This window comes from Monodelphis domestica, chromosome 5 (genome assembly GCF_027887165.1).
Source record: "Monodelphis domestica isolate mMonDom1 chromosome 5, mMonDom1.pri, whole genome shotgun sequence".
NCBI lineage: Eukaryota > Metazoa > Chordata > Mammalia > Didelphimorphia > Didelphidae > Monodelphis > Monodelphis domestica.
In genome coordinates this window covers 35,787,215-35,814,502 of record NC_077231.1, presented here as the reverse complement: position 1 = coordinate 35,814,502, position 27,288 = coordinate 35,787,215, and the positions used below count along the sequence as shown (strand labels likewise).

The 27,288-nt window shown below is 34.9% G+C and overlaps 1 protein-coding gene across 4 annotated transcripts in view; it reads right to left on the bottom strand.

Moving 5' to 3' along the window:
- Positions 1–27,288, bottom strand: part of LIMA1 (LIM domain and actin binding 1) — a 104,514-nt gene that overhangs the window by 20,526 nt on the left and 56,700 nt on the right. For all 4 annotated transcript variants that reach the window (XM_056798262.1, XM_056798263.1, XM_056798260.1 and 1 more), the window contains 3 exons: positions 6,625–6,709; positions 5,627–5,775; positions 1,150–1,257 (listed from right to left, as the gene is read on the bottom strand). In XM_056798262.1, coding sequence (XP_056654240.1) covers positions 1,150–1,257; positions 5,627–5,775; positions 6,625–6,709 — 342 coding nt within the window. The remainder of the gene's footprint in view (positions 1–1,149; positions 1,258–5,626; positions 5,776–6,624; positions 6,710–27,288) is intronic.

The window sequence follows — 27,288 nt, the reverse complement described above, 5'->3', positions numbered from 1 at the left end:
TCAAACATAGCTTATATGGTAATAAATGGTATTTAGGGGCAGACAGCCAAAAAAAGGAAGAATGACAGAAATTTTGAGGCTGCTGACTGTTTACAGAATTATGTGATGAGCCACAATTTGTTTTCTCTTCATCCTGTATTCTTCATCTGCTTCTTTACCTCATGAATCAACTCTACTAATATTCCATTAAAGAAATTATAATTAAAATTTTCTGATTGTATTGTTCAGCTCAGAATTCTAGTATTTAACAAATGTAAAACCAAATGAAAGTGGAAAATTGGTCACAGGGTTAATTGTGATTCATATTTTCTCTCTCTCTCTCTCTCTCTCTGAGTGGTAAGGGCTAGGCAATTGCCCAGGGTCACACAGCTGGGAAGTGTCTGAGGTCAGATTTGAACCTAGGAACTCCCATCTCTAGGTCTGGGTCTCAATCCACTGAGGTACATGCTGGGTTATTTCTAGCCCTCTCTGGGTTTCAGTTTCATCTATAAAATGAGGGAGATCAGACTGGATGATCTCTAATGCCCTTTTCTCTCTAATTTGAACACTCAGACTCATTTTCAGAAAGCCACATTCTAGTCAGGTTAGGAAAGAACAGTGTCAAGAGAGTTTAATAATTTAAATGATGATTTTCTCATGAGACTCAACAATGACTATAAAAAGCCCTTTCCTTGTCCCATTCCAAATTTGTTATGCTGACAGTTTAGAAGACCAAAACAATAGAAACAAATATTGTACAGTAGAGAAAATGATGTGTTAAGCTAAACTAACACTGGAACAGTCACTGATCCAGACCTAAGTACCTTGGAAACAGTAGGCACTCAGAACATTTAAGAGATGAACAATTTAAAAACATTATGAAGTTATCAATTTCCTATCAAGACTTAAGATCTTTTAAAGTAATGAGCAGACTTTTTTGAACATTCATCTAGTTAAATGAGTTTTCAATGAATGTGAATAATTTATCACCAAACTGTAGATATCACCAAATGAAGTTATATAACTTGAAAAAAGGATAATTTATAAAGACAGCTGTAAAAAAATTCCCAGACACTCTACAGCAACAATTTTGAAGTGATTTCTAATTTTAAGTGCCTAATCTAGAACCCATACTTCCTTGGCAAATCAACATCAGACCATTCCACTTACCTTCTCTCCCTCTTGATGGGAGACACAATCTTCAGGACTTGGAGGAACATTCTCTTTTTGGTCCAGTTTAAGGGTTTTGATTTCATTACTGGTGTTTCTTAGCTCATTCTGTAAAAGAAAAATAACTTAAGTATTATACCCTCTAAAGAAACTTATGATGTTAAAAAAAAAACAAAAAAACCCCTTCAAGCAGCTTCAAGTCACACAGCCCCCTGACTCTCACAAGTAAACCCACAGATTAGTGAAATTACAAAAGCAGCTTTGTGGCAATACCTCACAATTAAAAGAATTTGTAAAATGGACTGAATAGGATGCTCAGCTCACTAGAACAGACACATACACACAAGGGTCTCGTGATTCACACTCTTGGCAGCAGAGCTTGAGGCAATATGAAGCTTGTGAATTTTGTCAGAAGAAGCCATTGAGGAGCAAGGAAAGGGAGATGCCAAGTGCCAACAATCAATAAATGTACTAACCATATACATAAATGCCTGGCCTGGAAAGAGAGACAGGGGTGATGTGTATATTTTCATTACTAAGATAATACTTACTGATATTGTATAACAAATTTCCCCCCCAGAAGTTTTAAATAAGAAATTTAAATCAGGCCCCATAAAGTGTAATTCCCACTGTTCTCATAATGTAGTCCAACTTGATAAAAAAAAATGGGGTCCCCAAGTAGGAGACCTATACCCTCATTAGGTTTCATTATTACCCTCATCAGGTAATCAATTGGGGGTGGGAAGATAGACCTAGTCTCACTCTTCGGTGACAGCTATGGGGGTTTGTCTCCCAAATAACTTTACCCTCTTCCCTTCATCTGGTATTGCTCAATACTCTCCTGCCTTCCTGTCCTACTGGCCTCCCATTCCTCTGCAAGCTCTCAGCCTCTTTCCTTCCACGCTGAACATCAGCCCCATAGAGCTGTTATAACCTAATGTGTGGGCAGTTGTGCAATCAAAATCTACTCACTGCCAGTGATCATGAGTAACAGTTCTGTTCTTCCTCATATCACCTGTGGGGGAAGGGGGGAGTTTCTGAGGCACTGGATGGTAAATTAGAACCAGTTGTTCCCTTTAGTTTTTTTTAAACCCTTACATTTATCTTAGAATCACTATTGTGTATTAGTTCTAAGGCAGAAGAGCAGTAAGGGTTAGGCAATGGGGATTAAGTGACTTGCCCAGGGTCACACAGCTAGGAAGTATCTGTGGCCAGATTTGAACCCAGGACCTTCTGTCTCTAGGCCTGGCTCACAATTCACTGAGCCAACTAGCTGCCCCTTTAATTTTTGATGGGACGGAATGAGTCTCATGGGATGAATGGTCATTCATGAATGAGTGAAGAGTTGTTGTTCCACCTAAAACTCATTCAGTTTTCTTTCCCCCCAAAACAACCCTTCTGCTGACCTTCTGGCAAAGACACTTCCATCCTTCTAGGAAACCTTGATGTTATCTCAGATTCATCACTCTCTCTCACCATATTCTACCTCTACAATGCTTCTCACATTCATCCCCTTCTCTCCTGGACTATTGCATCAGCTTCCCAACTGGATTCCTGCCTCAAGTTCCTCTTCATTCCAATTTACCCTCCACAAAGCTGACAAACTGATACTCAAGCCTGCACAGATCTGATCATGCTATTCCTTTACTCAGTAAATTCTACTGAATTTTCCTATTCACTCTAGGACAAAAAAATTAGTTCAACTTTAGCTCATTCTTTTTTTTTTCCGAGGTTCACATTTTTTTGTTCGAGGTTCACAATGAACATAATTATAGATAAATATATGTGTGCATATAGATATAAAATGACATGAATTTCAATCCCCATTTTAATATATACAATTTATGGTAAAATTCAGTCCCTATATGTTATATATAATTTATAAAAATATGGACTTGGAGTATGCTTCATCACAAGCTTTTAAGTGATTGGGTATGCTACGAAAAAAAAGTGGGGGAATACTGTGATTAAAAGATACCTTTGAGATCTAAACTAATGTCTTCTTATTCTGGCCTTTCCCTCCACTCTGAATTTCTGTGACACCATTCCTTCCTCCATCCTTTCTTCCTTTATGCTACAGCTCAAGCAGCCTCTTCTGCCTTTCTGATCCCCACAATTGCTAGCTCCCTCCCTCCCAAACTATTAGCATTTAACTAATTTGTCTATGTTCATATTCATTTTATATTTATGATATATATATATATATTCTTAGATGTACTTCTTGACTTTAATATTAGATTGTGTGTAGGGATTGTTTCATTCTTTGTTCTTATATTCCTAGCATCTAACACTGTGCCTGGTACATAGAAGGTAATGAGGCAGAACTCATTATCTTTCCCCCTAAATCCTCCCCACCTCATCTGTCTTCCTTATTACTATGGAGGGTGACCATCTTCCCAGACCCACAGGCTCCCAATCTAGGAGACATCTGGATTCTTCACTCTCCATATCCAGTACACAATGTTCTGTTTGGCATTCAAAGCCCTTCAAACCTGGCTCCCTCCTAGCTTTCTGGCCTTCTTTTACCTTGCTCCCTGTCACATGCTCTTTAATCCAGTTACCCTGGCCTCTTGGCATTTTTCTGTCCCTCCCCCATGCCTGAAATGCTCCCTCCTCTGCTCTGACTACTGACTTCCGTGGCTTCTTTTAAGTCCTTCTGCCTTCTCCAGGAAGCCTTTCCTCAGCCCTCTTAATTCCAGTGCCTTTCTTGCTTTGTATGTATTTGTTTGCATGCTGTCTCCCCCGTTAGACTGGGAGCTTCTGAAAGGCAGGAACTGTCTTTTGCATCTTTTTTTTTGTATCCCCAGTTCTTAGCACATGCTTAATAAAGTTTTTTGGTTGACTGATATTTGTTTTTAATATGTTCACAGATATTTGATTGTCTAAATTTCCTCTAGATTTTCTAAATGTTCTGTCCTCTACCACTTCCCAAAAGCAATCCCTTAAAAAGAATTTTTAAAATAAAATTTTCTTTTTTTATATAGCTTAGATTTCCTCCAGTGTCTGTCCCCTTCCAAGAGAGTAATCCCATATAATTTTTTTAAAGAAAGAGAAGAGAAAAAAGTCAGCAATACCACAAACAATACATTGGTCAAAAAGGGTATGAACATTTTAATCACCTTATTTGCAAAATTCCAAATTGTTTTCCAAAGCAGATATATAGGCATACTTTAAAGATATTGTGGGTTTCATTTAAGACTAAGACTACCACAATAAAGAAAACATCACAATAAAATGAGTAACATAAATTTTTTGGTTTCCCGGTGAATATAAGTTATGTTTATACTACACTATAGTCAATTGATTGTGTGATAGTATAATGAATAAAAAAAACATACTCTGATTAAAAATACTTTATTGCTAACCGATGCCAACCTTCAAAGGAATCTTTAACAGGTCAAAATCTTTTTGCTAGTAGAGGGCATTGCCTTAATATTGATGGCTGCTGATTGATCTGGATGGTGATTCCTAAAGATTGGGGGGGGGGTCACGTCAATTTTTAAAAATAGGACAATAATGAAGTTTGTCATGTTGATTGATTTTCCTTTCTTTGAACACTTAAAAGAGGTCATTGTAGAGTTATTAATTCGCTTAATTTCAATATTGGTGTATCTCTGGGAATAGAGATGCCTGAAAACTAGGAGAGAGATGAGGAACCACAGGTTGGTGGAGCAGTCAGAACACATAAAATATGGGGAAGGAAAGTGGGAAAATTCAGGTGATGTAAAGACAAATTATGTCAATAAAATATTTTTAAACAATATCGTTGAATATACAAAATGTTATTACATGGAATACATACTCTACTTTTCCTTTAAAATAGTTCCTATTTACCATTAGTCATAAAGAAACTAAGAAAATATTAAATGAAGGGGCAGCTGGGTAGCTCATTAGATTGAGAGTCAGACCTAGAGATGGGAGGTCCTGGGTTCAAAATTGGCCTCAGACACTTCCCAGCTGTGGGACCCTGTGCAAGATACTTAACCTTCATTGCCTAGCCCTTACCACTCTTCAGCCTTGTAATCAATACATAGTATTGATTCTAAGGTGAAAAATGAGGGTTTAAAAAGAAAAAAGAAAATATCAAATTAAATAACTCATTAGAACATCCAGGAAAACTTTCAGTGAAGATATCGGGTCAGTGTCACAATAGTTTAATAGGGATTAAATATAATTTCAAAAGGAAAATTGTAGACACAAAGTAGTTGACTAGAGCTTGAGGAAGAAATCACCCCAAGATAGAGACCCAGGAGGAGGGGTACCTTAAATGTGTAAAATAAAATATACTTAAGATGAAATATAACTTTATGATAGATAAGGCAAAAATGATGTATCTGCTTTTCTGAGGTGATTTCCTTAAAACTGGTTTGAAAAGTACAACAAACTTTTTTGTTGGTTTAATAAGTTCTCTAGCTCCAGAAATCAATATGTGCTAACTATTAAATAACTAAAAGAAAAAATTATGTAAGATACTTACCATATAGTTTGCAGAATTGCCATGCTTAGATACAGCTGCCTGGTATTTGGCCATCCTATCTTTTATTGATGTTTCAGAAAGGCGAGGGATCTCTACACTTTTTTTACTCTCATTTTTCTCTGAACTAAATGTAGATGAAGATGATGGACCTGGAAAAGACAGATAAATAGCATACTTTCTTAAAAGTCAAAATAATATACATTTTAGTGGTAAATTCTAAATTCTAGGAAACTGTTATATAATGGCCAATTTCTATATTAAAAGGATAAAAATAGGAACGAGGAAAATACGTATGACACACAAAAATAGCCCATTTATCCACTTACTTAAAACATTAAAAAGAAAGCTTTTGATATAGGCTTCATTCCTTTCTATTATTTTATATTGGTCAATAATTAATATTCTAATCTAATCTACCATTACATAATCTACATCTAATAACCATTTCATTGTTGATGTCTTACCCACTCCAAAGGACTCAAGATTATATTCAATGCATTATTTTAAATGTTGCATTAAATTCTAGCAAGTCTTTTAGAATGCTTACCTTTGTCACTCTGAAAGGTATAGTCATCAAGGACAATTCACATTAAATTGCTATAGAAGTTCATTAGAGAATGAAAATTTGTGAATCTTTGATGATCAAATTATTTGATCTAGAGTACAATATTGTTATGTAGCATTCACAGTTCAGATTTTTTGTCACACATTAGAAGGAAAAAAATTAAACAATGAAAAGACTGAAAATATAGAAAGTCATTTGTGGAGAGAAATTAAATATAAACAAAGGTCAATGTCTCTGTCATCCCAAACCTTCAAGTCAGACTTTTCAAATGAAATAATGGATATAAAATATATGAAAACCATAGAGAACTATAAAAATGTCAACCTTTTTCCCCCTGCCATTTTCCCCTGACAGTGCTAACCAGAAGAATTGAAGGTCTCATTACTCTTTAGAACTTCCTGAATAACTTATACACATGGCATTGTCTTCTTACCAGGGAGAGCTTCCAAGTCTTCTGAAGAAGGGTAATTTTCAGACATCCTTCTTCCACATGTGCTTCTGCTTTTGTCCAAAACAATCTATTTATAAAATAAAAGGCACCAATGAATTTTCCAGACAAGAGGAAGAATGGTTAATGCAATATTCAGAAGGGATAGATGCTAGTCAGTACCTTGTGTTTAGTCTAGAAACCTAGAGCAAATTACATGTGATATTAACTTTGAGGAAAAATATTATTATGAATGCCAAGTAAACCAGAATATACTTAGGAGTCTAAGAAAATGGGTTTTAGTCTTTTTCAGACTTTGGAAAAGATATTCATCACTAAAAAGCAACTATATACAGTAAATAATCTCTTCCAACATCTGCTCCATAAAACTTTGGTTAATGTTCAAGCCTAATCAATTGTGACCACTAGTAATAAAAGCTAACCAGGATACATGAGAGCTGTTAAGCCCCAGATACTCTGGGCATACAGCTTTCAAAATCAACTAGTAAATCCCCAAAGATCCCTGGAAGTTATATAGCATTTCTTTCATTCCTATTTTTTTAATGGGAAAAAGTTCTATTGATAATCCATTTAAAAAAATTATTAGTGGGAAGCTGGGTGGCTCAGTAGATTGAGAGCCAGGCCTAGAGATGGGAAGTCCTGAGTTCAAAACTGGCCACAGATACTTCCTAGCTGTGTGACCCTGGGCAAGTCATTTGACCCCCCCCCCCATTGCCTAGCCCTTACCACTCTTCTGCCTTAGAACCAATACACAGTATTGATTCTAAGATGGAAGGTAAGGGTTTTAATTTAAAAATAAATTACTTTTGGAAATCTCCCTGCCCCCCGAACATTTGCTAATGCATACAGCTTTCTATACTTCTTGTCCACCCCCCCTCCCTCTATCAAGAAGAAATACCTGTCATTCACTGTTAAAAATTAAAACTCTGATCTCAAATAACTCAAAGATTTAAGAAGCGGAAACCAGTAGATTTCTAAGGAATTTCCCCTCTTGAGACAATGGGCAATACATTTTGAAATAATTGTTATTTCATTTTGTTATTAGTATCAGATCTAAATATCCTGTACTATTCTATCTTGAGCTCGGTCCCATATCACCAACTGCCTCTTGGTCACAGTAAAAAACAAACTCATTAAAATTCCCCCCAAGTTCTGTCCTCTTCCACACTTCCCTATTACTCTTACTCCACACATCCAATCAATTGCCAAATTTTGTCATTTTTTACTTCCCATTGCATACCTTGTATATATCCCTTACTCTACTCTTATATTCATCACTCATGTTTGTGAAAGGGAATTTCTTTATCTTAATTTAATCAAGAACTTTGGAGTGTCCCACCCTTTTAACTGAATCAGTCAGGAACTTGTGAATCCTTTTGATAAGAGTTGACACCCTCAGAGGATGGGAGGTAGATCCCACAGACACTGCCCCCTGGGCAGTGCTAAGCAAATTGGGAGGCTGTGATTGATTCCCATGAAGTGGGGAGCAAAAGGAAGTGATGTGGGAAAAGTGTTATAAAAGGTGAGACCGAAAAAAACATTTTGGCATTCCTTGGCTCTTCAACGAGGAGACTCTCCTGGGTAAGGAGGATTCTACACAATTCTGTGCTGGAGGATTTCTGGGTGGATGACTGGAACTGAAGGAAGAGGCTTATACTGGTGAGACCCATACTGAAGAGATTATCAGACTTCCACATGGAGATTGGAACCTGAGGGAGCTTTTGTTGGAGTTGAGTTGAATTTCTTCGGATCAGCAATTATAGGTATTTAGTTAGGAAATATTTTCTACTTCCTTCTTACACTTCTCTCTTTTGCTATATTTATGTTATATTAAATTATTAAGAGCTACTAACTTTTTTGTACTGAAGATGTTAATTATTTTTATAAATGGCAACCACAACAATTCTCTTAAAAATTCTTATATTTGTCAAACCCAACTTAAAAAATTTCATGTTCCAGTCTTTGTGATTTTTTTGTCTTTTGCAACAGCTTCCTAATTTATTTTCCCACTTCAGGTCCCTTACAATTCCAATCTATCTTTCACACAATTGCCAAAAGTGATTTTCCTAAGGTACAGATCTGGTCCTATCATCCTAGTGAAAAAACATCAGGAGCTCCCTGTTACCTCCAGGATCAAATATAAACTCTTGAGTTGCCCTTTAAAGCTTTCTATAATCTAGTGTCCTCCCTTACTAGTGGTTTAAAATGTTTTTAATTAAAAAAAAAAACCCTAACCCTTTACCTTCCATCTTAGAATCAATACTATATATTGGCTCCAAGAGAGAAGAGCAGTAAGGGCTAGTCAATGGGGGTTAAGTGACTTGCCCAATTTCACACAACTAGGAAGCATCTGAGGCCAGATTTGAACTCAATCCTTCCAACTCCAGACCTGGCATTGTATCTACTTTGCTACCTAACTGCCCCTCAGTATAATTCTTTTTTAACTCTCCAAATCAACAACCAGTTGGTTTTGTTTGTTTCCATATTATTCTAAGTGAATAATCTTATCAAACCAAAACTCTAAAATATATTCCCAAATAAGTGACATATCATTATGTCTCCATCTGTATTCTTACTTCAACAGTTCTTTCTCTGGAAGTGGATAGTATTTTTTCATAAGTCCCTCAGAATTTTTCTGGATCATTGTATTGCTGTTAGCTGCAAAGTCTATCATATTTGATCTTTCCACAATATTGTGGTTACTATGTGCAATGTTTTCCTGGTTCTGCTTATTTTACTCTCCATCAGTTCAGCTTTTTCTAGTTCTTTCTGAAATCATCCTATTCATCATTCCTTATAGCACAATAGTATTCCATCAACATCATATGCCACAATTTGTTCAGCCCTTACCCAGTTGAGGGATATTCCTTTAGCTTCCAATTCTTTGTCACCACAAAGAGAGAGCAGCTATAAATATTTTTGTACAAACAAATTCTTTCCCATTTTTTTTTCTCTTTGGGATATAGACCTAGTAGTAGTATTACTGGATCAAAGGGTATACATTTTTTATAACCCTTTGAGCATAATTCCAAATTGTCCCCCAGAATGGTTGGATCAGTTCACAATTCCACCAGTGATGCTTTAGTGTTCCAATTTTGCCATATCCCCTCCAACATTTATAATTTTCTTTTACTGTCATATTGACCAATTTGATAGATATAAGGTGGTACCTCAGAGTTGTTTTAATTTGTATTTCTCTAATCAAGAGGGATTTAGAACATTTTTTTCATATGATTACTGAGACCTTGGGTTTCTTCCTCTGAAAACTGTCTATTCATCTTCTTTGACCACTTATCAATTGGGGAATGACTTGGATGCTTATGAATTTGGCTGAGTTCTTTATATATTTGAGAAATGAGAGGTTTATCAGAGAAACGTTATATAAAATTTTTCTGGGTTTGTTGCTTCCCTTATCTTGGTTGCATTTGTTTTGCTTGTACAAACCTTTTTAAATTTAATAAAAACATTCTATTTCCTTTTTTGTTAATCCATGCAATTTATATTTATCCACTTCACCTAGATTATCAGATTATGATTGGGCAGAATAGCTCCTAATGATTTATGAATTAATTAATTAATTTCCTATTCATTATAGGTGAAGTCACCCTTTTCATTTTTGATACTGGTAAATCTCTTCTTTCTTTTTTTAATCAAATTAACCAATGCTCTATTTTTTTGTTTTGTTTTTCATAGAACCATGTCCTATTCTTATTTGTTGGTCTAATAGCTTTTTTACTTTCAATTTTATTAATTTCTCCTTTGATTTTTAGGATTTCCAATTTAGTCTTTAACTGGGGATTAAAAAAAATTTTTTTGGTAGTTTTTTTAGTTGCATGGCCATATTATTGATCTTCTATTTCTCTATTTTGTTGATATAAATATTCAGGGATATAAATTTCCCCCCGTACTGCTTTGGCTGTATTCCTTTATGTATTCCATATGCCTCCTCATTGTCATTCTCTTCAATGAAATCAGTAATTGTTTCTATGATCTGTCCTTTGATCTACCCATTTTGAAGAATTTGGTTGTTTAGTTTAAAAATTAATTTGCCTTTCCATGGATGCTTATATTTTTTATTGCGTTATGATCTGAAAAAGTTACATTTTTATTTCTGCTTTTCTGCATTTGGTTGTGAAGTTTTTTCCCCTAATATATGGTCAATTTTTGTATATGTACTGTGCTGCTGCTTTTTTATCCCTATTAAATTTTTTTTATCCCTATTAAATTTTCTCCAGATATCTATTAAATCTAACTTTTCTAAAATTTCATTCACTTCATTTACTTCTTTCTTATTTATGTTTTGGTGAGATTTATCTAGTTCTGATAGGACAGGATTGAGGTTCCCTATTAGTATAGTCTTACTGTCTATTTCCTCCTTAAAATCACCTTTAGTTTCTCCTTTAAAAATCTGGAAGGTATACCATTTGGTGCATACATACATACATATATATATATATATGTATGTATATATATATATATACATACATACATGCATATATGTGTATATATATATGGTAATGATATTACTTCATTGTTTATACTACATTTTATCAAGATATAATTACCTCCCTTATCTCTTTTAATCAGATACATTTTTGCTTTAACTTTGTCTGAAATCATGATGGTTACTACTGCTTTTTTGTTTGTTTATTTGTTTCAGCTGAAGCCCAATAGATTCTGCCCCAGCCCCTTACCTATGTCTATCTGCCCTAAATGTGGTTCTTCTAAATAACATATAATAGGGTTTTGGTCTTCAATCCATTCTGTATCCACTTCTGTGTTATGGGTGAGTTCATCCCATTTATATTTCCAGTTATGATTACCATCTGTGTATTCCCCTCCATCTTCTTTTCCTCTTTTAATCCTGTCCATTCTCCTTTTACTCTTTCCCTCCACACCAGTATTTTGTAATCATTCCCTCCATTCCTCTCCCCTTTCCACTACCTCCCTTCTTATTCCCCTTCTACCTTCTCTATAGGGTAAGACAGGATTCTATACCCCAATGAATCTGGATGTTCTTCCCTCTATGAGTCAATTGCAACAAGAGTAAGGTTAAGTATTGCCCTTCACCACCCTTATCCTCCCCTCCATTGCCCCCCATGCTTCTTTATGTGATATAATTTACCCCACTTTACTTCTCTCTTCCCATTTCTCTTAGTGCAATCCTCTTTTTTGCCCCTAGATTTTTTTATGACATCTGAAACACCTTATTACTACACCCTCTGTCTATGTACACTTCTTCTAATTACTATGGTAATGTTAATTTTTAAGAGTTACAGATATCATCTTTCCATATAGAAATATAAGCAATTTGACCTTATTGAACCTCTTTTGCTTTTTCTCTTTTTTATTTACCTTTTTATGCTTCTCTTTTGTATTTAGACATCAAAAATTTTAAATCTGGTTTTAAACTTGGTCTTTTCAGGAATGCCTGGAAATCTCCTATTTTATTAAATGACCATACTTTCCCCTGAAATAATATAGTCAATGTTGATGGGAAAGGTTATTCTTGGTTATAAATCCAGTTCCTTTGCCTTTTGGAATATCATATTCCAAGTCTTGCAGTCCTTCAATGTGGAAGCTGCCAGATCCTGTGTAATTCTGATATTTGAAATGTTTCTTTAAGGTTGCTTGCAATATTTTCTCCTTGACCTGCGAGTTCTTGAACTTGGCTATAACATTCCTGGGGGTTATCATTTGAGTATTTACTGTAGGAGATGACCTATGGATTCTTTCAATTTCTATTTTATCCTTTTGTTCAAGAATATCAGGGCAGTTCCTTTGATAATTTCTTATAATATGATGTATAGGGTTTTGTTTTGTTTTTTAATCATGACATAAAGATAGTCTAGTAAGTCTTAAATTGTCTCTCCTGGATCAATTTTCCAGGTCAGTTTTTTCCCCCAATAAGATGATTGATATTTTCTTCTATTTCCTCATTCTTTTGATTTTGTTGTATTGTTTCTTGATGTCTTGTGAAGTCTTTACCTTTTATTTGCCCAATTCTAATCTGTAAAGAATGAATTTCTTCCATGATCTTTTCATCTTTTTACATTTGTTCCAATCTACTTGTTATGGAATTCTTTTCCCTGTTGGATTTTTGTGCCTCTTTTTTTAGTTGACTAATTTTGCTTTTTAAATTGTTATTTTCTTTTTGCATCACTTTCATTTCTTTTTCCCATTTTCCTTCAACCTGTCTTATTTGATTTTTGAATTTGTATTTGAGTTTGTCTAGTGCCTAAGACTAACTCCCATTTTTCTTTGAAGTTTTGCATGTGGTTCCTAGGATCTCACTGTCCCCTACTGCCTCTGTGCCTTGTTCTTTATCACCATAGAAATTTTCTAGGGTTAGGTGTTTCTTTTGCTTTTTTGTTCATTTTCCCAGCCTTTTTTTTTTTTGCCTATGGACAGGAAGATCTGAAAGCTGATATTCCATCTCCTCTACCGATGGCTTGGAGGACTGAGCACTCCACACTATTTCCCCCTAGGAATAAGGGCTTCACTAAAGTGCAGGCTTGAAAGGGCAAAAATCTATGGACTTCTGGGTGTCACTGCAGACTTGTGCCAGGGCCTAGGACTTGAAGGGGGGTGGTTTTGGGGTGTGGAATACTCTGTTTTTTATATAGGCAGAATCCCTGGATTCCAAAGTGGGCCTATGCCCAGGCTCAAAACCTGGTGCAGTAGGTAGGGGGGTGGTTAGCCAGCACTTCTCTGTGTGTGATTTTAATTCCAGTTCCCCATTATGCAATGAGAATCAACTCTCTAGGTCTACATTTTAAGCTGTCTGACTCTATCCTACTGTAGGTTTTTGACTCCTATCATTGAGTCACTTTTTAAAGATTGGTTTAGAAGGACTGTCAGAGTGGTTTCAGTTTTTGCTATTACTAAGCCACCACACCACCCAGGTTCTGCCCCCTCAATATAGTTCTAAAAATGTTAACTACAGCAATAAGATAAGAAAAAGAAATTGAGGGTTATAAGCAGTGAGAAAATAAAATGATCACTTTTTGCAGATAAAATGATGGTTTAGGGAACTCTAGAAAACCAACTAAAAACCAACTGAAACAATTAATACACTTAGCAGAGTTGCAGTATATAAAATAAATGCCCAGAAGTCATCAGTATTTCTGTATATTACCATAAAATCCAGCAGGAAGATGTAGAAAAATTCCATTTAAAGTAACTATGAGGATAACTAGGTGGCTCAGGGGATAGAGAGCCAGGACCAAAGATGAAAGGGTCCTGGAATTAAATATGGTCTCAGACACTTTCTAGTTGTGTGAAACTGGTCAACTCTCTTAACCTCCATTGCCTATCCCTTACTACTCTTCTGCCTTGGCATCGATATACAGTATGGATTCTAAGATGGGAGATGAGGGTTAAAAAAAAGTAAATATTTACATTATAAAATAGTTGGTAATCTATATGCCAAGGCACAAACAGAAAATATATGATCACAACTATAAAACACCCTCTATACAAATAAAGACCAAACCTAAAAAATGGAGAAATATTGTTCACATATAAGTAGACAGACCAAGATAATAAAAATGACAATAACATTTAAATTTATTTATTCAGTTCCACACCAATAAAAAACTACCAAAAGGCTTCATAATAAAACTAGAAAATTAACAAGATTCATCTGGAGGAAGAAAACATCAAGAATTTTGAAGAAACTATTGGAAAAAGTGAGAAGAAAGGGAACATAGTATTTAATCTCACTATATGGCAATGTGGGTTAAGTGACTTGCCCAGAGTCGGTAGGAAGTGGCTAAGGCCGAATTTGAACCCAGGACCTCCCATCTCTGGGCCTGGCTCTCAATCAACTGAGCCTCATAGCTGTTCCATGTAAAAATGAAATTTAAATCTCAATAATAAAATATATTTTAGGAGACATTAAATAATCAGAATAGGTTTGGCAGGCTACTGCACAACCACATATCCTTTCCTTTCTTCCAATATAGTTCTGATTTGCTGGTCAGCAAAATGAAGGAAATTCCAAAGGCTTAATCCAAGGGCTGTACTGAAAAATGATCACTGTGAAAAATCAGAATTTTTCAGGGCATGGAAAATAATTCCTTTTGCTTTACCTGTAACAGAAAAAGAACCTTGATCTTCATATGAGAGGCAAAGTTTTCAAGTTTTCCCTTTTGGGAAAGGTAAGCCTGCATATATTGTTGAAAGAATGTGTTGCTTGTGATGTTGTGTTGTTTTTGGTGTTATGTCTCTAGTTCTATTTTCACATTCTGTGTCCTTGATTTTCCTCCTCTAAATAAAGCTTTTTTTCCTACTTGAAAGGGAGGTTAATTTTATGCTACTCTCATTTCATACCTCATGCCATAAGTTATAGGGAAAAGGAGACTGTCCCTTCCATGCCGTTTCTTTTAAAAGATAAAATTCTTTATACATTCCCTAATTCCAGATTATCATTTGTAGCTTCTAGGACTTCAGTTTCAATTTCAGCAAGAAAAGTTCATCCCTTTCTACAAGCAGCTTACTGCCTAAGCCCTGGGAGTCTAATCAGGGATAGGTTTATGAGCTGCATATGGCTGGTGTCAGTGATAACCACCTGGATATATATATATATATATATATGATACATAAATTATATTATATATGTGATATATAAATCAATAGTATAAAACAGAAAACATAGTTCTCAGAGCTACATCTCATTTCTTATCCATTATATCCACAATTTACCCCTTAGATATTTGAGAGAGCCTAAAATATTATAATCCATTAACAGAAGAGTGTGGGAGAGGTGGGAAGACACTTAGGAAGAATAAATTATGCAAAACTAACAACTCCTTTTTTAGATAAGATGAAGTTAGATGAGCTATTCGAATACCAGGTTCTGGCTCAGGGGCTTACCAGCTGTGTAACCCTAGTCAAAAGCTATTCACCCTCTTTACTCAAGCATCCTCTTTCCATAAAATGCAGTTATTATGATGATCAAATGAGATCAAATGTATAGATAGCAGTTTGTAAATCTTAGGTGCTATAGAAATGCTAGTTGTTATTAATACTAGCATAATTTTTGTTATTTTCATTTCAGCAAAACATTTTATAAAGTCTCTCATTATATCTTTGTTAATAACATGGTGAAATGGAGGCTATTATATGGATTGACATTTGAATAAACAAGCGTAATCAAAAGATGTCCTAATGGACTGATTACTTCTTTTCTTTCTTTTTTTTTTTTTTAATTTAAACCCTTACCTTCCATCTTGGAGTCAATACTGTGTATTGGCTCCAAGGCAGAAGAGTGGTAAGGGCTAGGCAACAGGGGTCAAGTGACTTGCCCAGGGTCACACAGCTAGGAAGTGCCTGAGGCCAGATTTGAACCTAGGACCTCTCGTCTCTAGGCCTGGCTCTCAATCCACTGAGCTACCCAGCTGCCCCCTGATTACTTTTCTTCTATGACCATCTTAAACCTCCACACAGTTGAACTCATTCTACTCCGGCCTCTGATATAGAGATCAATCCCAACTATAGACTATGGAATAGAAGTAACCATTATGCATAGTTCAATAATTTGATATTATCAAGGTGGGTATAACTTGTCATTTTGTTATCATCTTATTTTCCTAATAGCTAACTTTCTTCTCTAGTGATCGAATGTTTCTACCTTGTAGCCCATTGTGAGAAACTAATTACCACAACAGAGAGATTTGCAAAGAGATGCAAGGAATGGAAGCTTGGAGGTCTGTCAATCAAGGAGAGAAGGGGAAGATTCCAGAGAAGAATTTGGTCAGAGAGACAGTTAAGAAAGTCAACATATGAAACTTTTCTTCTGCTCTCTTGAACTGGAAGAGAGGAGCCAGCAGACAACTGCTCTGAATTCCTGACCAATAATTTAACCTTGGAAAAGTTGGAGGCATAGCTCTGAAGATCCTTTTCAAGTTATTAACAATTTCCCCTTAAGGACAAATCAACCATATTTCCTTATATTGAACTCTATAATAGATTAGGGAAACCTTATATTTCTTCTGCCCTACCCCATCTCCCTAACTTTCTTCCTTTAAAATAAATCCCCTGTTGATGGTATTATATTGTGACATTATTTATTGAAAGGTTGCTGTTAACTTACCTTCTTTGAAGAACTGTTAAAATAAACAGAAAGACACAGAAAGTGGGGGTGTGGGGGAAGGAGTGAAAATCCCAGTTCTCCTTCTAACCTTATTTCCTAGTGTAACTGTTCCAGCACTTCTCCTACCATAAATACCATAGTGAAAGAGCCTCTATTACAACTTGGCACCCAGGAAAAGGTCTTACCCTTTCCCAAAATAGTGAAAGAAAATAGTAGAAAAAGAAACAAGATGATGCTACAGATAATCTGTGGTCTGATTGTGCTTTCAGACATTGGATGTTACTGGATATATACTATAATGTATAGTGCAGTAACTATGGTCATTATGGATACTACAGGCCTTATATCGAATTCAATGGCTTTTATAACAGCTATACCTTTTACAACAGATACTGGGCTATGGAAAATCCTTACCCAACTATATGTGTTTACAATGGCTGCCATACAGACTTTCTCATACCTTAAAAACATTATCAAATTTATGACACCAATAAAGGCAGCTCAAATTCTGGTAGTAGACACAAATCTGGAACAGTTAGTTAAGAAAATGTGTGAGGAGTTTCTACAAAAGCAAGGACTAAATCAGGCTAAGGATGGAAGTGGGCAAAAAATACTGGGCTTATGGACAAAGATACTAAGGAGAAAGATAAGAAAACCAAAGGGAAGAATAATAAAGGGGCTCAGGAAAATAACAAGGAAGTCAACAATGATGCTGAGAAAATACTACCACTCAGGGACATTGCAAAACTTTCAGACTTGGCTGGGGTGGTTCATTCAAAGATCCACAAACAGTTTTCCACCCAGGAACTTGATTCTATCAAATGCAGGTTCCCAGAATCTCTCTGTGAGTCCTACCAAGCGTTTAAGGAATTGGAAAGGGCATTTAAAATATTTGAACCTGATTTTTAGAATTCAGAGTTCCTTCTTTCTGAATTATTTAGTCCTCATGAACATAGGTAATTTGTGCAGAAGACCAGGACATGTCTATTGTATCCTGATGTACTGTTGTACCCTGACAAGCTGGCCAACTGAAGAGTAGAGAGAGGATTTTGATTTTGCAAATCCTACTAGTATGGCTTACTTGAGAAAATGCAGGGAAGATCTCCTGCAAGTCATAAAGTCTTTCTGCTCCAAACCAAATGCATGGGGTAAATTAAATTTGATAAGTTAAATCAAGAAAGTAATGAATATCCTGCCGTATTTATTGATTGCTTATTTGAGACAGCAGAGTCTAAAATGGGGATAGATCAGGATTCAGAGGAGTCTGTGGCTCATGTGAGGAGACAGTTCCTTAGGGGTTGCAATTCACATTTGAAAAATTTCTTTAGAAATTACTTCCCAAAGTATGACAATGTCACCCTAGCTGAACTTTGAGATTCAGTGACATACTTATGGGAAAGTCACAATGAACAGCAGTCTGAAATTAGGGAATTAAAGCAAAAATTGCAAAGCACAGAAGTCATTAAAACAGAAAGGAATTGAGCAAATTAAGAGTTTACAGACCATAAAGACATACTCTAGACCCTCATACCAACAAAACAGGGGACAGAGAGAAACAAGGAAGTGTTTCCTGTGTCACAAGGTTCTAAAGAAGAAATATGAATCTAATAATAAAGACACACAGGGAAAAACATATATAGATCTAAGACAAACTCATGCTGTCAGCATTGCTGGCTAAAAAATGATCAGGAAGCGTCATAATTGAAGCCATGAAGGCAGTCATAAAAACAGGGGCTAAACCAAAATATGCAGATGTGGTATCAAAAGGAAGGTAAAATTTATGAAGCCAGAAATCTAAGATACTGAGAAATAAACATGGGGTTGGCAGAAAGGAATTGAAGGATGTGACAAGCAATGAGGGACTGGCAGGAGTAAAACAAAAACATATAAAGAGGAAAGAAAATACATGGGTGGAACATAAAACTGGATTTACTGGGTCTGTGAGAAGTTATGATAACAAATCAAATCAAATATTGAATGAAAAGCAGAGACAAGTGCAGGAATTAGATAAAGAGATTAAAAATCTAACTGCACAGATACAAGTTGATATTGAAGACTCAGACAGAAAAGGCATAGTAACCAATCAGGAAAATAGCAAAGAACAGATAAAAACATATTTGGACAACTTTTTTCAGTGCAAAATGAGCACAGGGATTGAATTAAAGACAAAAACAATTCATGAAAACCTGCATAAACATATCATGAGTTCTTGAAAGAAACAGTGAAACACAATTTCAATTCCCTCTAATATAATATCCAAATGAAAGCCAGACTGATGTTACTATTGCAGATACAATTACAGGAGCTATAAACAAGATACATAAACTCACAGACAATGATAAAACCCCACTTCAATCTACTAAAACTTCAAAAAGCTATTTGGGACAGACTTCCTTAGAAAAAATATCTAGCTTGAACCAAGAAGCTGAAATTTTTCACCCTACATTAAATAACTTGAAAATTTCAAATCTCGAAGAAGATGGAGCTGAAAATACAGTTGATATTATTGATCATATTCAATGTATTGGAAGTGAAACAGCAGTTAAGATTTGAAAATACAGATAGAATGGGGGGTACAACAACTGCCATGAGAGCTAAGGGTTTAAGAGATTCCCATGAAACCAACATTCTAAATGGCGGGGGAAGGTCTGGCCAAGTAAAACTATATGAACTTACAGATAGCTATGGTTTAAATTTATATTCCAGTGTAGGAGGAAACAAGATAGTCAAATTTAAATGAAGATCAATTAGGAAATGATTTAAGCCATGAAGATTTAACTGGTTCAACCATACAAATGGCAGAAGTGATACATTAGCAATTAATTTACTAGCAACACAAAAACTACAACCATATGTATGGAGTAGAGTGGGGAAGAATGAATACACACATCCCAGGGATACAGGGGAAAATGCAGCTGTACTAAAGTCATTCCCAGAAGATAACATCATAGAGGGATAGGTTTCTACCTCCACACAGTCAAAAGAGAGGTCAGATGAACAAAAACTTGAGGCTGAAGAAAGTATAGAACCTGTGAATTTTAGTAACAGCATTGCAAGAAGCAGTTAACCCCATATTATCAAGTTTATCATCACAGAACACAACTCTAGAGCTTATTAATGAGAAACAACTAGAAACAGATTTGGAAAAGATAAAAGCTGGTGACATAGGGTTAGATCAACAAATAAAAATCTGAGTTAACAACCTCTGACACAAGTTTACATGGCACTGAACAAAATCTAATGAAAAACATAAGGATTACAGAATTCAGTGATCAAGAGTCAGACTCAGACCAAGATGATTCAATACCAAAGGGTGTAATAATAATGAACCAAAACAGTGATCAAGAACAAGAACCCTATGAATTTTACAAGCTCTATGAGGGACTTAACAAAGACTGGGCTGTGTGGGACACAAATGGGAAGGTGAATACCTAGACCTAGAACAAACAAAATCTTATGATGATGATGATATCCTGTGGGACAGAGGAGATTCTTTATCAATAGAGGAAATGTTTGCTATGATAGGATTTGAAGATATGTTATGAAGTTATGAAGAATTTGTACAGAAATTGGATTATATTGCCGATACAAACTGTAACTGTGAATGGGAAGAAACATATTAAAGAACAAACTGGATGAGAGATAGATATACAATTTCACATCTTTTCTCTTCAACGACATAACATGACAAATACCATTTGCGGAGAAGGATTGTAACCAGGATTTGTTGAGTTCCATAGAGTAACATACAACACAAAACCTTGTGAGAACAAAGACTAGTCCTAGATATAAAATCTGACGAAATAACAATTAAGGAATTCAATCATATCAAGAAAACCCTTAAGCTTTCATTGACAAACTCTAACTTCATAACTATAAGTACAAAGACCCAGTAATGGAAGATGGGAAATACCTAGGATGCTATTGAAGCACTTACCCACATTAGATGAATCTGTTATCAAAGACTTTAATATCAATTTATAGATGAGAACTGAAACAGGCTACTCATATCTCTCAACCTTCACCTAAAAACAAATCTCTACCAGGGGGAGGAAAAGAGGGAGGGTATACCATGAAGATATTACCTCATAGTTTCAGACATCTCAAAAGAAACAACAATGTGGTCATGATGAGGTGAAACTACATTATACCCATAATATTACCAGCAATGAGGAATAAAATAACAACAACTGCCCTAGCAATATTTAACAACAGTCCCTATAAATGGAAAGCTATATATGAAAAGACAAAAAGAACAAATAAGAAAGCATTACTTATAAAGACACGAGAGTACAAATTACAACAGAAATAAGCACTGCAAAAAAAAAAAACAATAATGAAATAGCCTCATACAAAGATTATAGTTCCAATGAAAATTGTCTCTGCTTACAACAACAATGAAAATGAAGCAAAGTTATTTAAATAAGAAGATACGACTGTGCAAAATATATTATATCATGTATCATTTTATCTACACCAACAAGAACACAGAAACCCATAGGCTAAAAGAAATTCTATCTCAAGAAAAATTCAAAAGTCAGGAGAAACTCTTATTATGAACACCTTAAAGAAACAATTTACACAAAATACAATCCCTTGTGAAATCAAACATCAAATAATATAAGAGAGTACCATATTTCAAAATATATTTCAAAATCATATATCCTGAAATATTTATACAGTACAACATACTACACATACCCACACATTATCATATGGAAAAGCATATTTTCACACACAAAGACTCAACTCATGAATACTGACAGGTACACATGAAGAATTCAAACTTACTCTCATGCACAGCAGAAATCATCAATCTTACTTACACGCATATGAAAAGCTTACATTCATGCATGTTCCTATATGTTAAAGAACATGGGACTTCAATCAAGGTGAGGTGACAACACATGTATGCTGCACAGATGAAAAATCCAAGACATGTATGTTTCTACAATCAACACCCAAGACATGGAAAGACTTTGAAATCTTGAACTGATGGTGATGATGTCACATGTAACTTCACATATAGGTACATACACATATAAAACTACATATAAGCACAATGTGGAAAAGTCTCATGGACTGGGTAAGTATACAAAACATTTCATAGTAACACATACATAAAATTCATACTGACATACTTGTGAGTTTCTGTGGAAAATTCAAACAAAGGGAATTTTCTTATCTGCATGATTTTGCACAGAAATCACATACAAAATTGTATTATAACTGTACATATGTAAAAAATATATATAGACAAAAACTATGCACATTTGTAAATACTAATAGAATTAACATGCGAACATTAGAAGATTAAGTTACTGATGTTCTAATGACTAACACATAGGGCAAGATTTAGGGAATTTGTTAAGAAGCCTAGATGACTTAGGGACAGATGTACAGCATAATTAATATAAGTTAAGTTTCATAATAATATTAGTAACAGTTGTTCACAGAAACTTTTATTTAGAGCAAATTATAGTCATTAGGATATAAGAAAGTTACAGTCAAAAATATTGTTTGAATTGCATTGTTTACACTATTATGTTCAAAACCATATTTCTGTATTGCATTTCTAGATCCACACCTTTTTCCTTAATCCCAAACTTTAGGATAGAAATAGATAGTCAGAATAGTTAAGACAGGTTAGGATTTTTTTTTTTACTTTGGGGGTAGTGAAATATGTTAAAATAGAGTTTAGATTATAGGTAATTAGGAATTCTTCATAGTGAAATAATGAGCTGAGTATTGTTTACAGCAAAATTCTGGGTTGTAATTTTGCTTTAAAGGAAAAGGGGGTTTTGTGAGAAACTGATTACCACAACAGAGAGATTTGCAAAGAGATGCAAGGAATGGAAGCTTGGAGGTCTGTCAATCAAGGAGAGAAGGGGAAGATTCCAGAGAAGAATTTGGTCAGAGAGACAGTTAAGAAAGTCAACATATGAAACTTTTCTTCTGCTCTCTTGAACTGGAAGAGAGGAGCCAGCAGACAACTGCTCTGAATTCCTGACCAATAATTTAACCTTGGAAAAGTTGGAGGCATAGCTCTGAAGATCCTTTTCAAGTTATTAACAATTTCCCCTTAAGGACAAATCAACCATATTTCCTTATATTGAACTTTATAATAAATTAGGGAAACCTTAAATTCCCTCTGCCCTACCCCATCTCCCTAACTTTCTTCCTTTAAAATAAATCCTCTTTTGAAGGTATTATATTGTGAAATTATTTATTGAAAGGTTGCTGTTAACTTACCTTCTTTGAAGAACTGTTAATCAACAGAAAGACACAGAAAGTGGGGGTGTGGGGGAAGGAGTGAAAATCCCAGTTCTCCTTCTAACCTTATTTCCTAGTGTAACTGTTCCAGCACTTCTCTTACCATAAATACCATAGTGAAAGAGCTTCTATTACACAATATACATTCAGAAACTCTGCTACTTACTTCTGACATACTAATCAATTAAACTCACTGGCTCTCAGTTTCATCATTGGAAAATGAGGTGGTTCCTAAGGACCTCTTCAACCACTAAGTTCTTTTATTCACAATCTCTTGTAATAAAGCCTCTTCTTCTTTGTCCACAGGTTCTTTAATAAATGGTTTCCTGCTGCTTCATTTCCTAGATACTTCAAGGAACTAGATAAAATTTTGTTTTACCCCCAAACTTTTTTTAAATGCTTATCTTCCATCTTAGAATCACTTGTAGTATTAGTATTAGAATCACATGAGTATTAGTTCTAAGGTAGAAAAGTGGTAAGGGCTAGGCAATGAGGGTTAAGTAACTTGCCCAACGTCACACAGCTAGGAAGTGTCTGAGGCCAGATTTGAACCTAGGATCTCCTGTCACTAGGTTTGGCTCTCAATCCACTGAGCCACCCAACAGCCCTCCATTTTGATCTTTCAAAACGATATTTGTATCCTTTCCCTTGTCTCTTTCCTCCATGAACTGATCTTCAAATTAGTGCCTGCCTTCAGACCAGTGTTTCTGCATGCCCATCTCTAGGATAACTGGCCTTTAGTTATATTTCCTGTTTAGATCACCAGTCTTCAGACCCTACCCACCAACTGTACTGACATTCTTCCCTAATTTGGCTTCAATTCAAACAAATGTTTGGTAATGCTGTAGGTCACATTTGAGAAATAGCTGTAATAGAGTGCCACAAGGTTGAATATGCTAGAAGCTGTGTTCTCAGCATTTTATTTAAAAGAAATATTTATGAAATTTGCAAATGATATAAATTTGATTCATCTTCCTTTTATCTTGTCACATAATAATGTCACTGATGGTGTTTTTTTATAATTAAGAAAACAGTACACATTCTTATGGAAAATTTATTGCTATAAGACAGTCAGTTCAAACAACTCTAGGGCACAAAATTCCTCCTATTTTGAAATGATGAAAGCCAAGATCATAATGGTAGAGTAATTAACACATAGGGAAGTTAAATCAATGAAAAGTTTTTTTCAATTTCATTTTTATTTTCAGTTCTGAATTCTCTCCATTTCTATTGAGAAAGCAAGAAAAACAAAGTCCATTACAAATATAGAGGCAACTACATCATTCAATGGATTGGGAGCCAGGAGGTTTCTGGGTTCAAATCTGGGTTCAGACACTTCCTAGCTGTACGACCCTGTGGGCAAGTCACTTAACCCCCATTGCCTAGCCCTTACCACTTGTTTGCCTTGGAATCAATACACAGTATTGATTCTAAGATGGAAGGGAAAGGTTTTAAAAAATAGATAAGTCAAGCAAAACAAATTCCTGAATATTAAAAAAAATAAAATAAAATAAATATGCTTCAATCTGCCCTCTGAGTCTATCAGCTCACTCTGGAGGTAGAGAGCATGTTTCATCAAGTTTTTTGTATTTGTGGTTGATCGTTGTATTGATAAGAATTTTTAAGACTTTCAAAGTTATTTATCTTTACAATATTGTTATTAGATATTAATTTTTTCCTGATTCTGTTCACTTCACTTTGTATCAGTTCATACAAGTCTTTCCAGGTTTTTCTGAAACCATCTCCTTCATAATTTCTTATAAAAAACAGTAAACTGTAACTTATTTAGTTGTTCCCCAATTAATGAGCACCCCTTGTTTCCAATTTTTTGCTGCCGTGAAAAGAACTATGATTGGTATCACTGGATCAAAAGCTTTGTACAACTTAATATTTTTTTAGGCATTGTTCCAAATTGGAAAAATTGATCTTCAATAGATTGGAGAAAGAGAAAAATAAAAACACAAAGGAAATTCTTAGCAATCTGTATATTAGTTCAAAATTTTGGAAAGCAATATGGCAACAAATAGTAAGAGCCAGAAAATTGATAATTATCTTTGAGCATGTTTCTAGGATTTTATACTAAAGAAAACATGAAAATGAAAAATAGATGTAACTTTACAAACATTTCATAATTTCTAGAATCAGAAGCAATTTTCTGAACAGAGTTATTTCTTGCCTCTCTCTTCACTCTCCCTCCTCATTTAAGCCTGTTATGAATCCTCATTTTTGCTTAAATCAGGTGACTTCTCAGCTGCTAGTTTCCTCTCCCACTTCAGTTTTCTTTGTACCATTCTTCTTCATGTTCATGTCAGTTTCCTAACTCACATCATCCCAAGTTCCTGGAAGGTACAAATGGTTTTATACTTGTTTTTCAATCCTCAACACATTATATAATGCTTTACCCAACAATGGTGTTTAATAAAAATTTCCGTTGAATTGGACTGAAAAGGAAAGTAGAATGGGAGCTCCTTAATGACAGGGACTTGGGTCCCTGGGTTGTTTGTTTTTTTTTATCTTAAGCACCTAATATCCCCTTATCTGTACAAAACTGGTCAGCTGAACAAATCATAGAATAATAACAGAATGGGATGTTATAGTGCTATAAAAAGATAAGAAAAATAAGAAAACACAGAATATCATTTTGGGTGATACAAAGGAATAATGGTTATACAGATGAGACTTACTCAGCTTCTTACACCTTCTGACCCAGCAATCCAACTGCTGGGTTTATACCCTTATGGTGATTACTATTGGCAAGAAAAGAACCATGTGTATAAAAATATTCATAGGAGCACTATTTTTTTTCCTATAACTTTAGCAAAACTCTTGTTTTGATACCTTTTGTTTTTTTATATTGCATTCATTTCCAAATATACCCTAAAAGAATATGGCCTAATGAGGAAGATTGTAACAGATTTTGAGAGAAAAAAAGCAAATCAACAACAAAAGCAATTTTTGCTTTTTTTTTTATCCTTAGCAGAGTTACAGTAGTAGCACTACAGTAGTACACAGAGGAAAGGGTTAATAAATGCTTGTTGACTTACTGACAAAAGTAACCAAAACACTGAGTCTTTTTAAAAAATTGTTCATTGTTTTAACCTCATAACCAGTCTATGATGTAAGTTCCAGATATTATTTCTAATTTACATATGAAGAAACGGAGGCTGAGGTGATATGACTTGCCCAAGGTTATGCTGCTGGCAAATGTCAGGCACAGAACTTGAGCCCAGGTCTCCTAGGTTCCTAATACCATTCTTTAGCCAATTTTCTTGCTGGTAGCTTTATTTGTATAGGAAAAAAAGTGGAAACAAATTATATGTACAACATTAGGGGAATGGCTAAACAAATTTTAGCATGTGAATGTAATGGAACATTGTTACATTGTAAGGAATGGCAACAAATGTGAATAATTCAGAAAATATGAAAATACTTGCAAGAAGTAAAGGTAAATTGAGAAAGTAGAGCCCAGAAAACTGTATTTAATGTTTAAAACTATGTAAATACATTAAAACAGCACAAAGGCTTAGATTAAATTCAATTAACAACATTGACATGTCTCCTTTCTGTGACACAGGAAATTTAAAAAGTGAACTATAGGGGGCAACTGCATGGCTCAGTGGATTGAGAACCAGACCTAGAGACGGGAGGTCCTGGGTTTAAGTCTGGCCTCAGCCACTTCCTAGCTGTGTGACCCTGGGCAAGTCACTTGATCCCCCCTTGCCTAGCCCTTACTGTTCTTCTGCCTTGGAGCCAGTGCACAGTATTGACTCCAGGATGGAAGGTAAGGGTTTAAAAAAAAAAAAAGTGAACTATACCCTTAGTTGGGATCACTCTTCTAGTTGGTTTTACCTATTATCATTTTGGGGATTATAACCTTTCTATGGTGGGTTGGGAGTTATATATATTTGTTAGAATGTGTTTGACTTATGAAAACAAATTACATTAACAAATCTTTATTTGCTAATTCTAGTTTTACTTTGTTCAAATGTTATATAAAGTGAACACAGAATATTTAACAGTTTTAAAATGTCAGAAAATATGACCAGATCAAAAAAACAATAAGAAAAATAACTGGAACAAATTATTGATAATAGTTAATAAATGTAATAATAACTAGAAAAATTAAAATAATCTCACATTCTTTATGCTAGTAATGATGCAAAAAGATGAGGAAACTCATTTTTGTATAGAGCTGTGGGAAAAAATAGACTAATTTGTTGTTAGAAGAAATTTATTTCACTTTATTTTTTAAACTATTACCTTCTGTCTCAGAATCAATA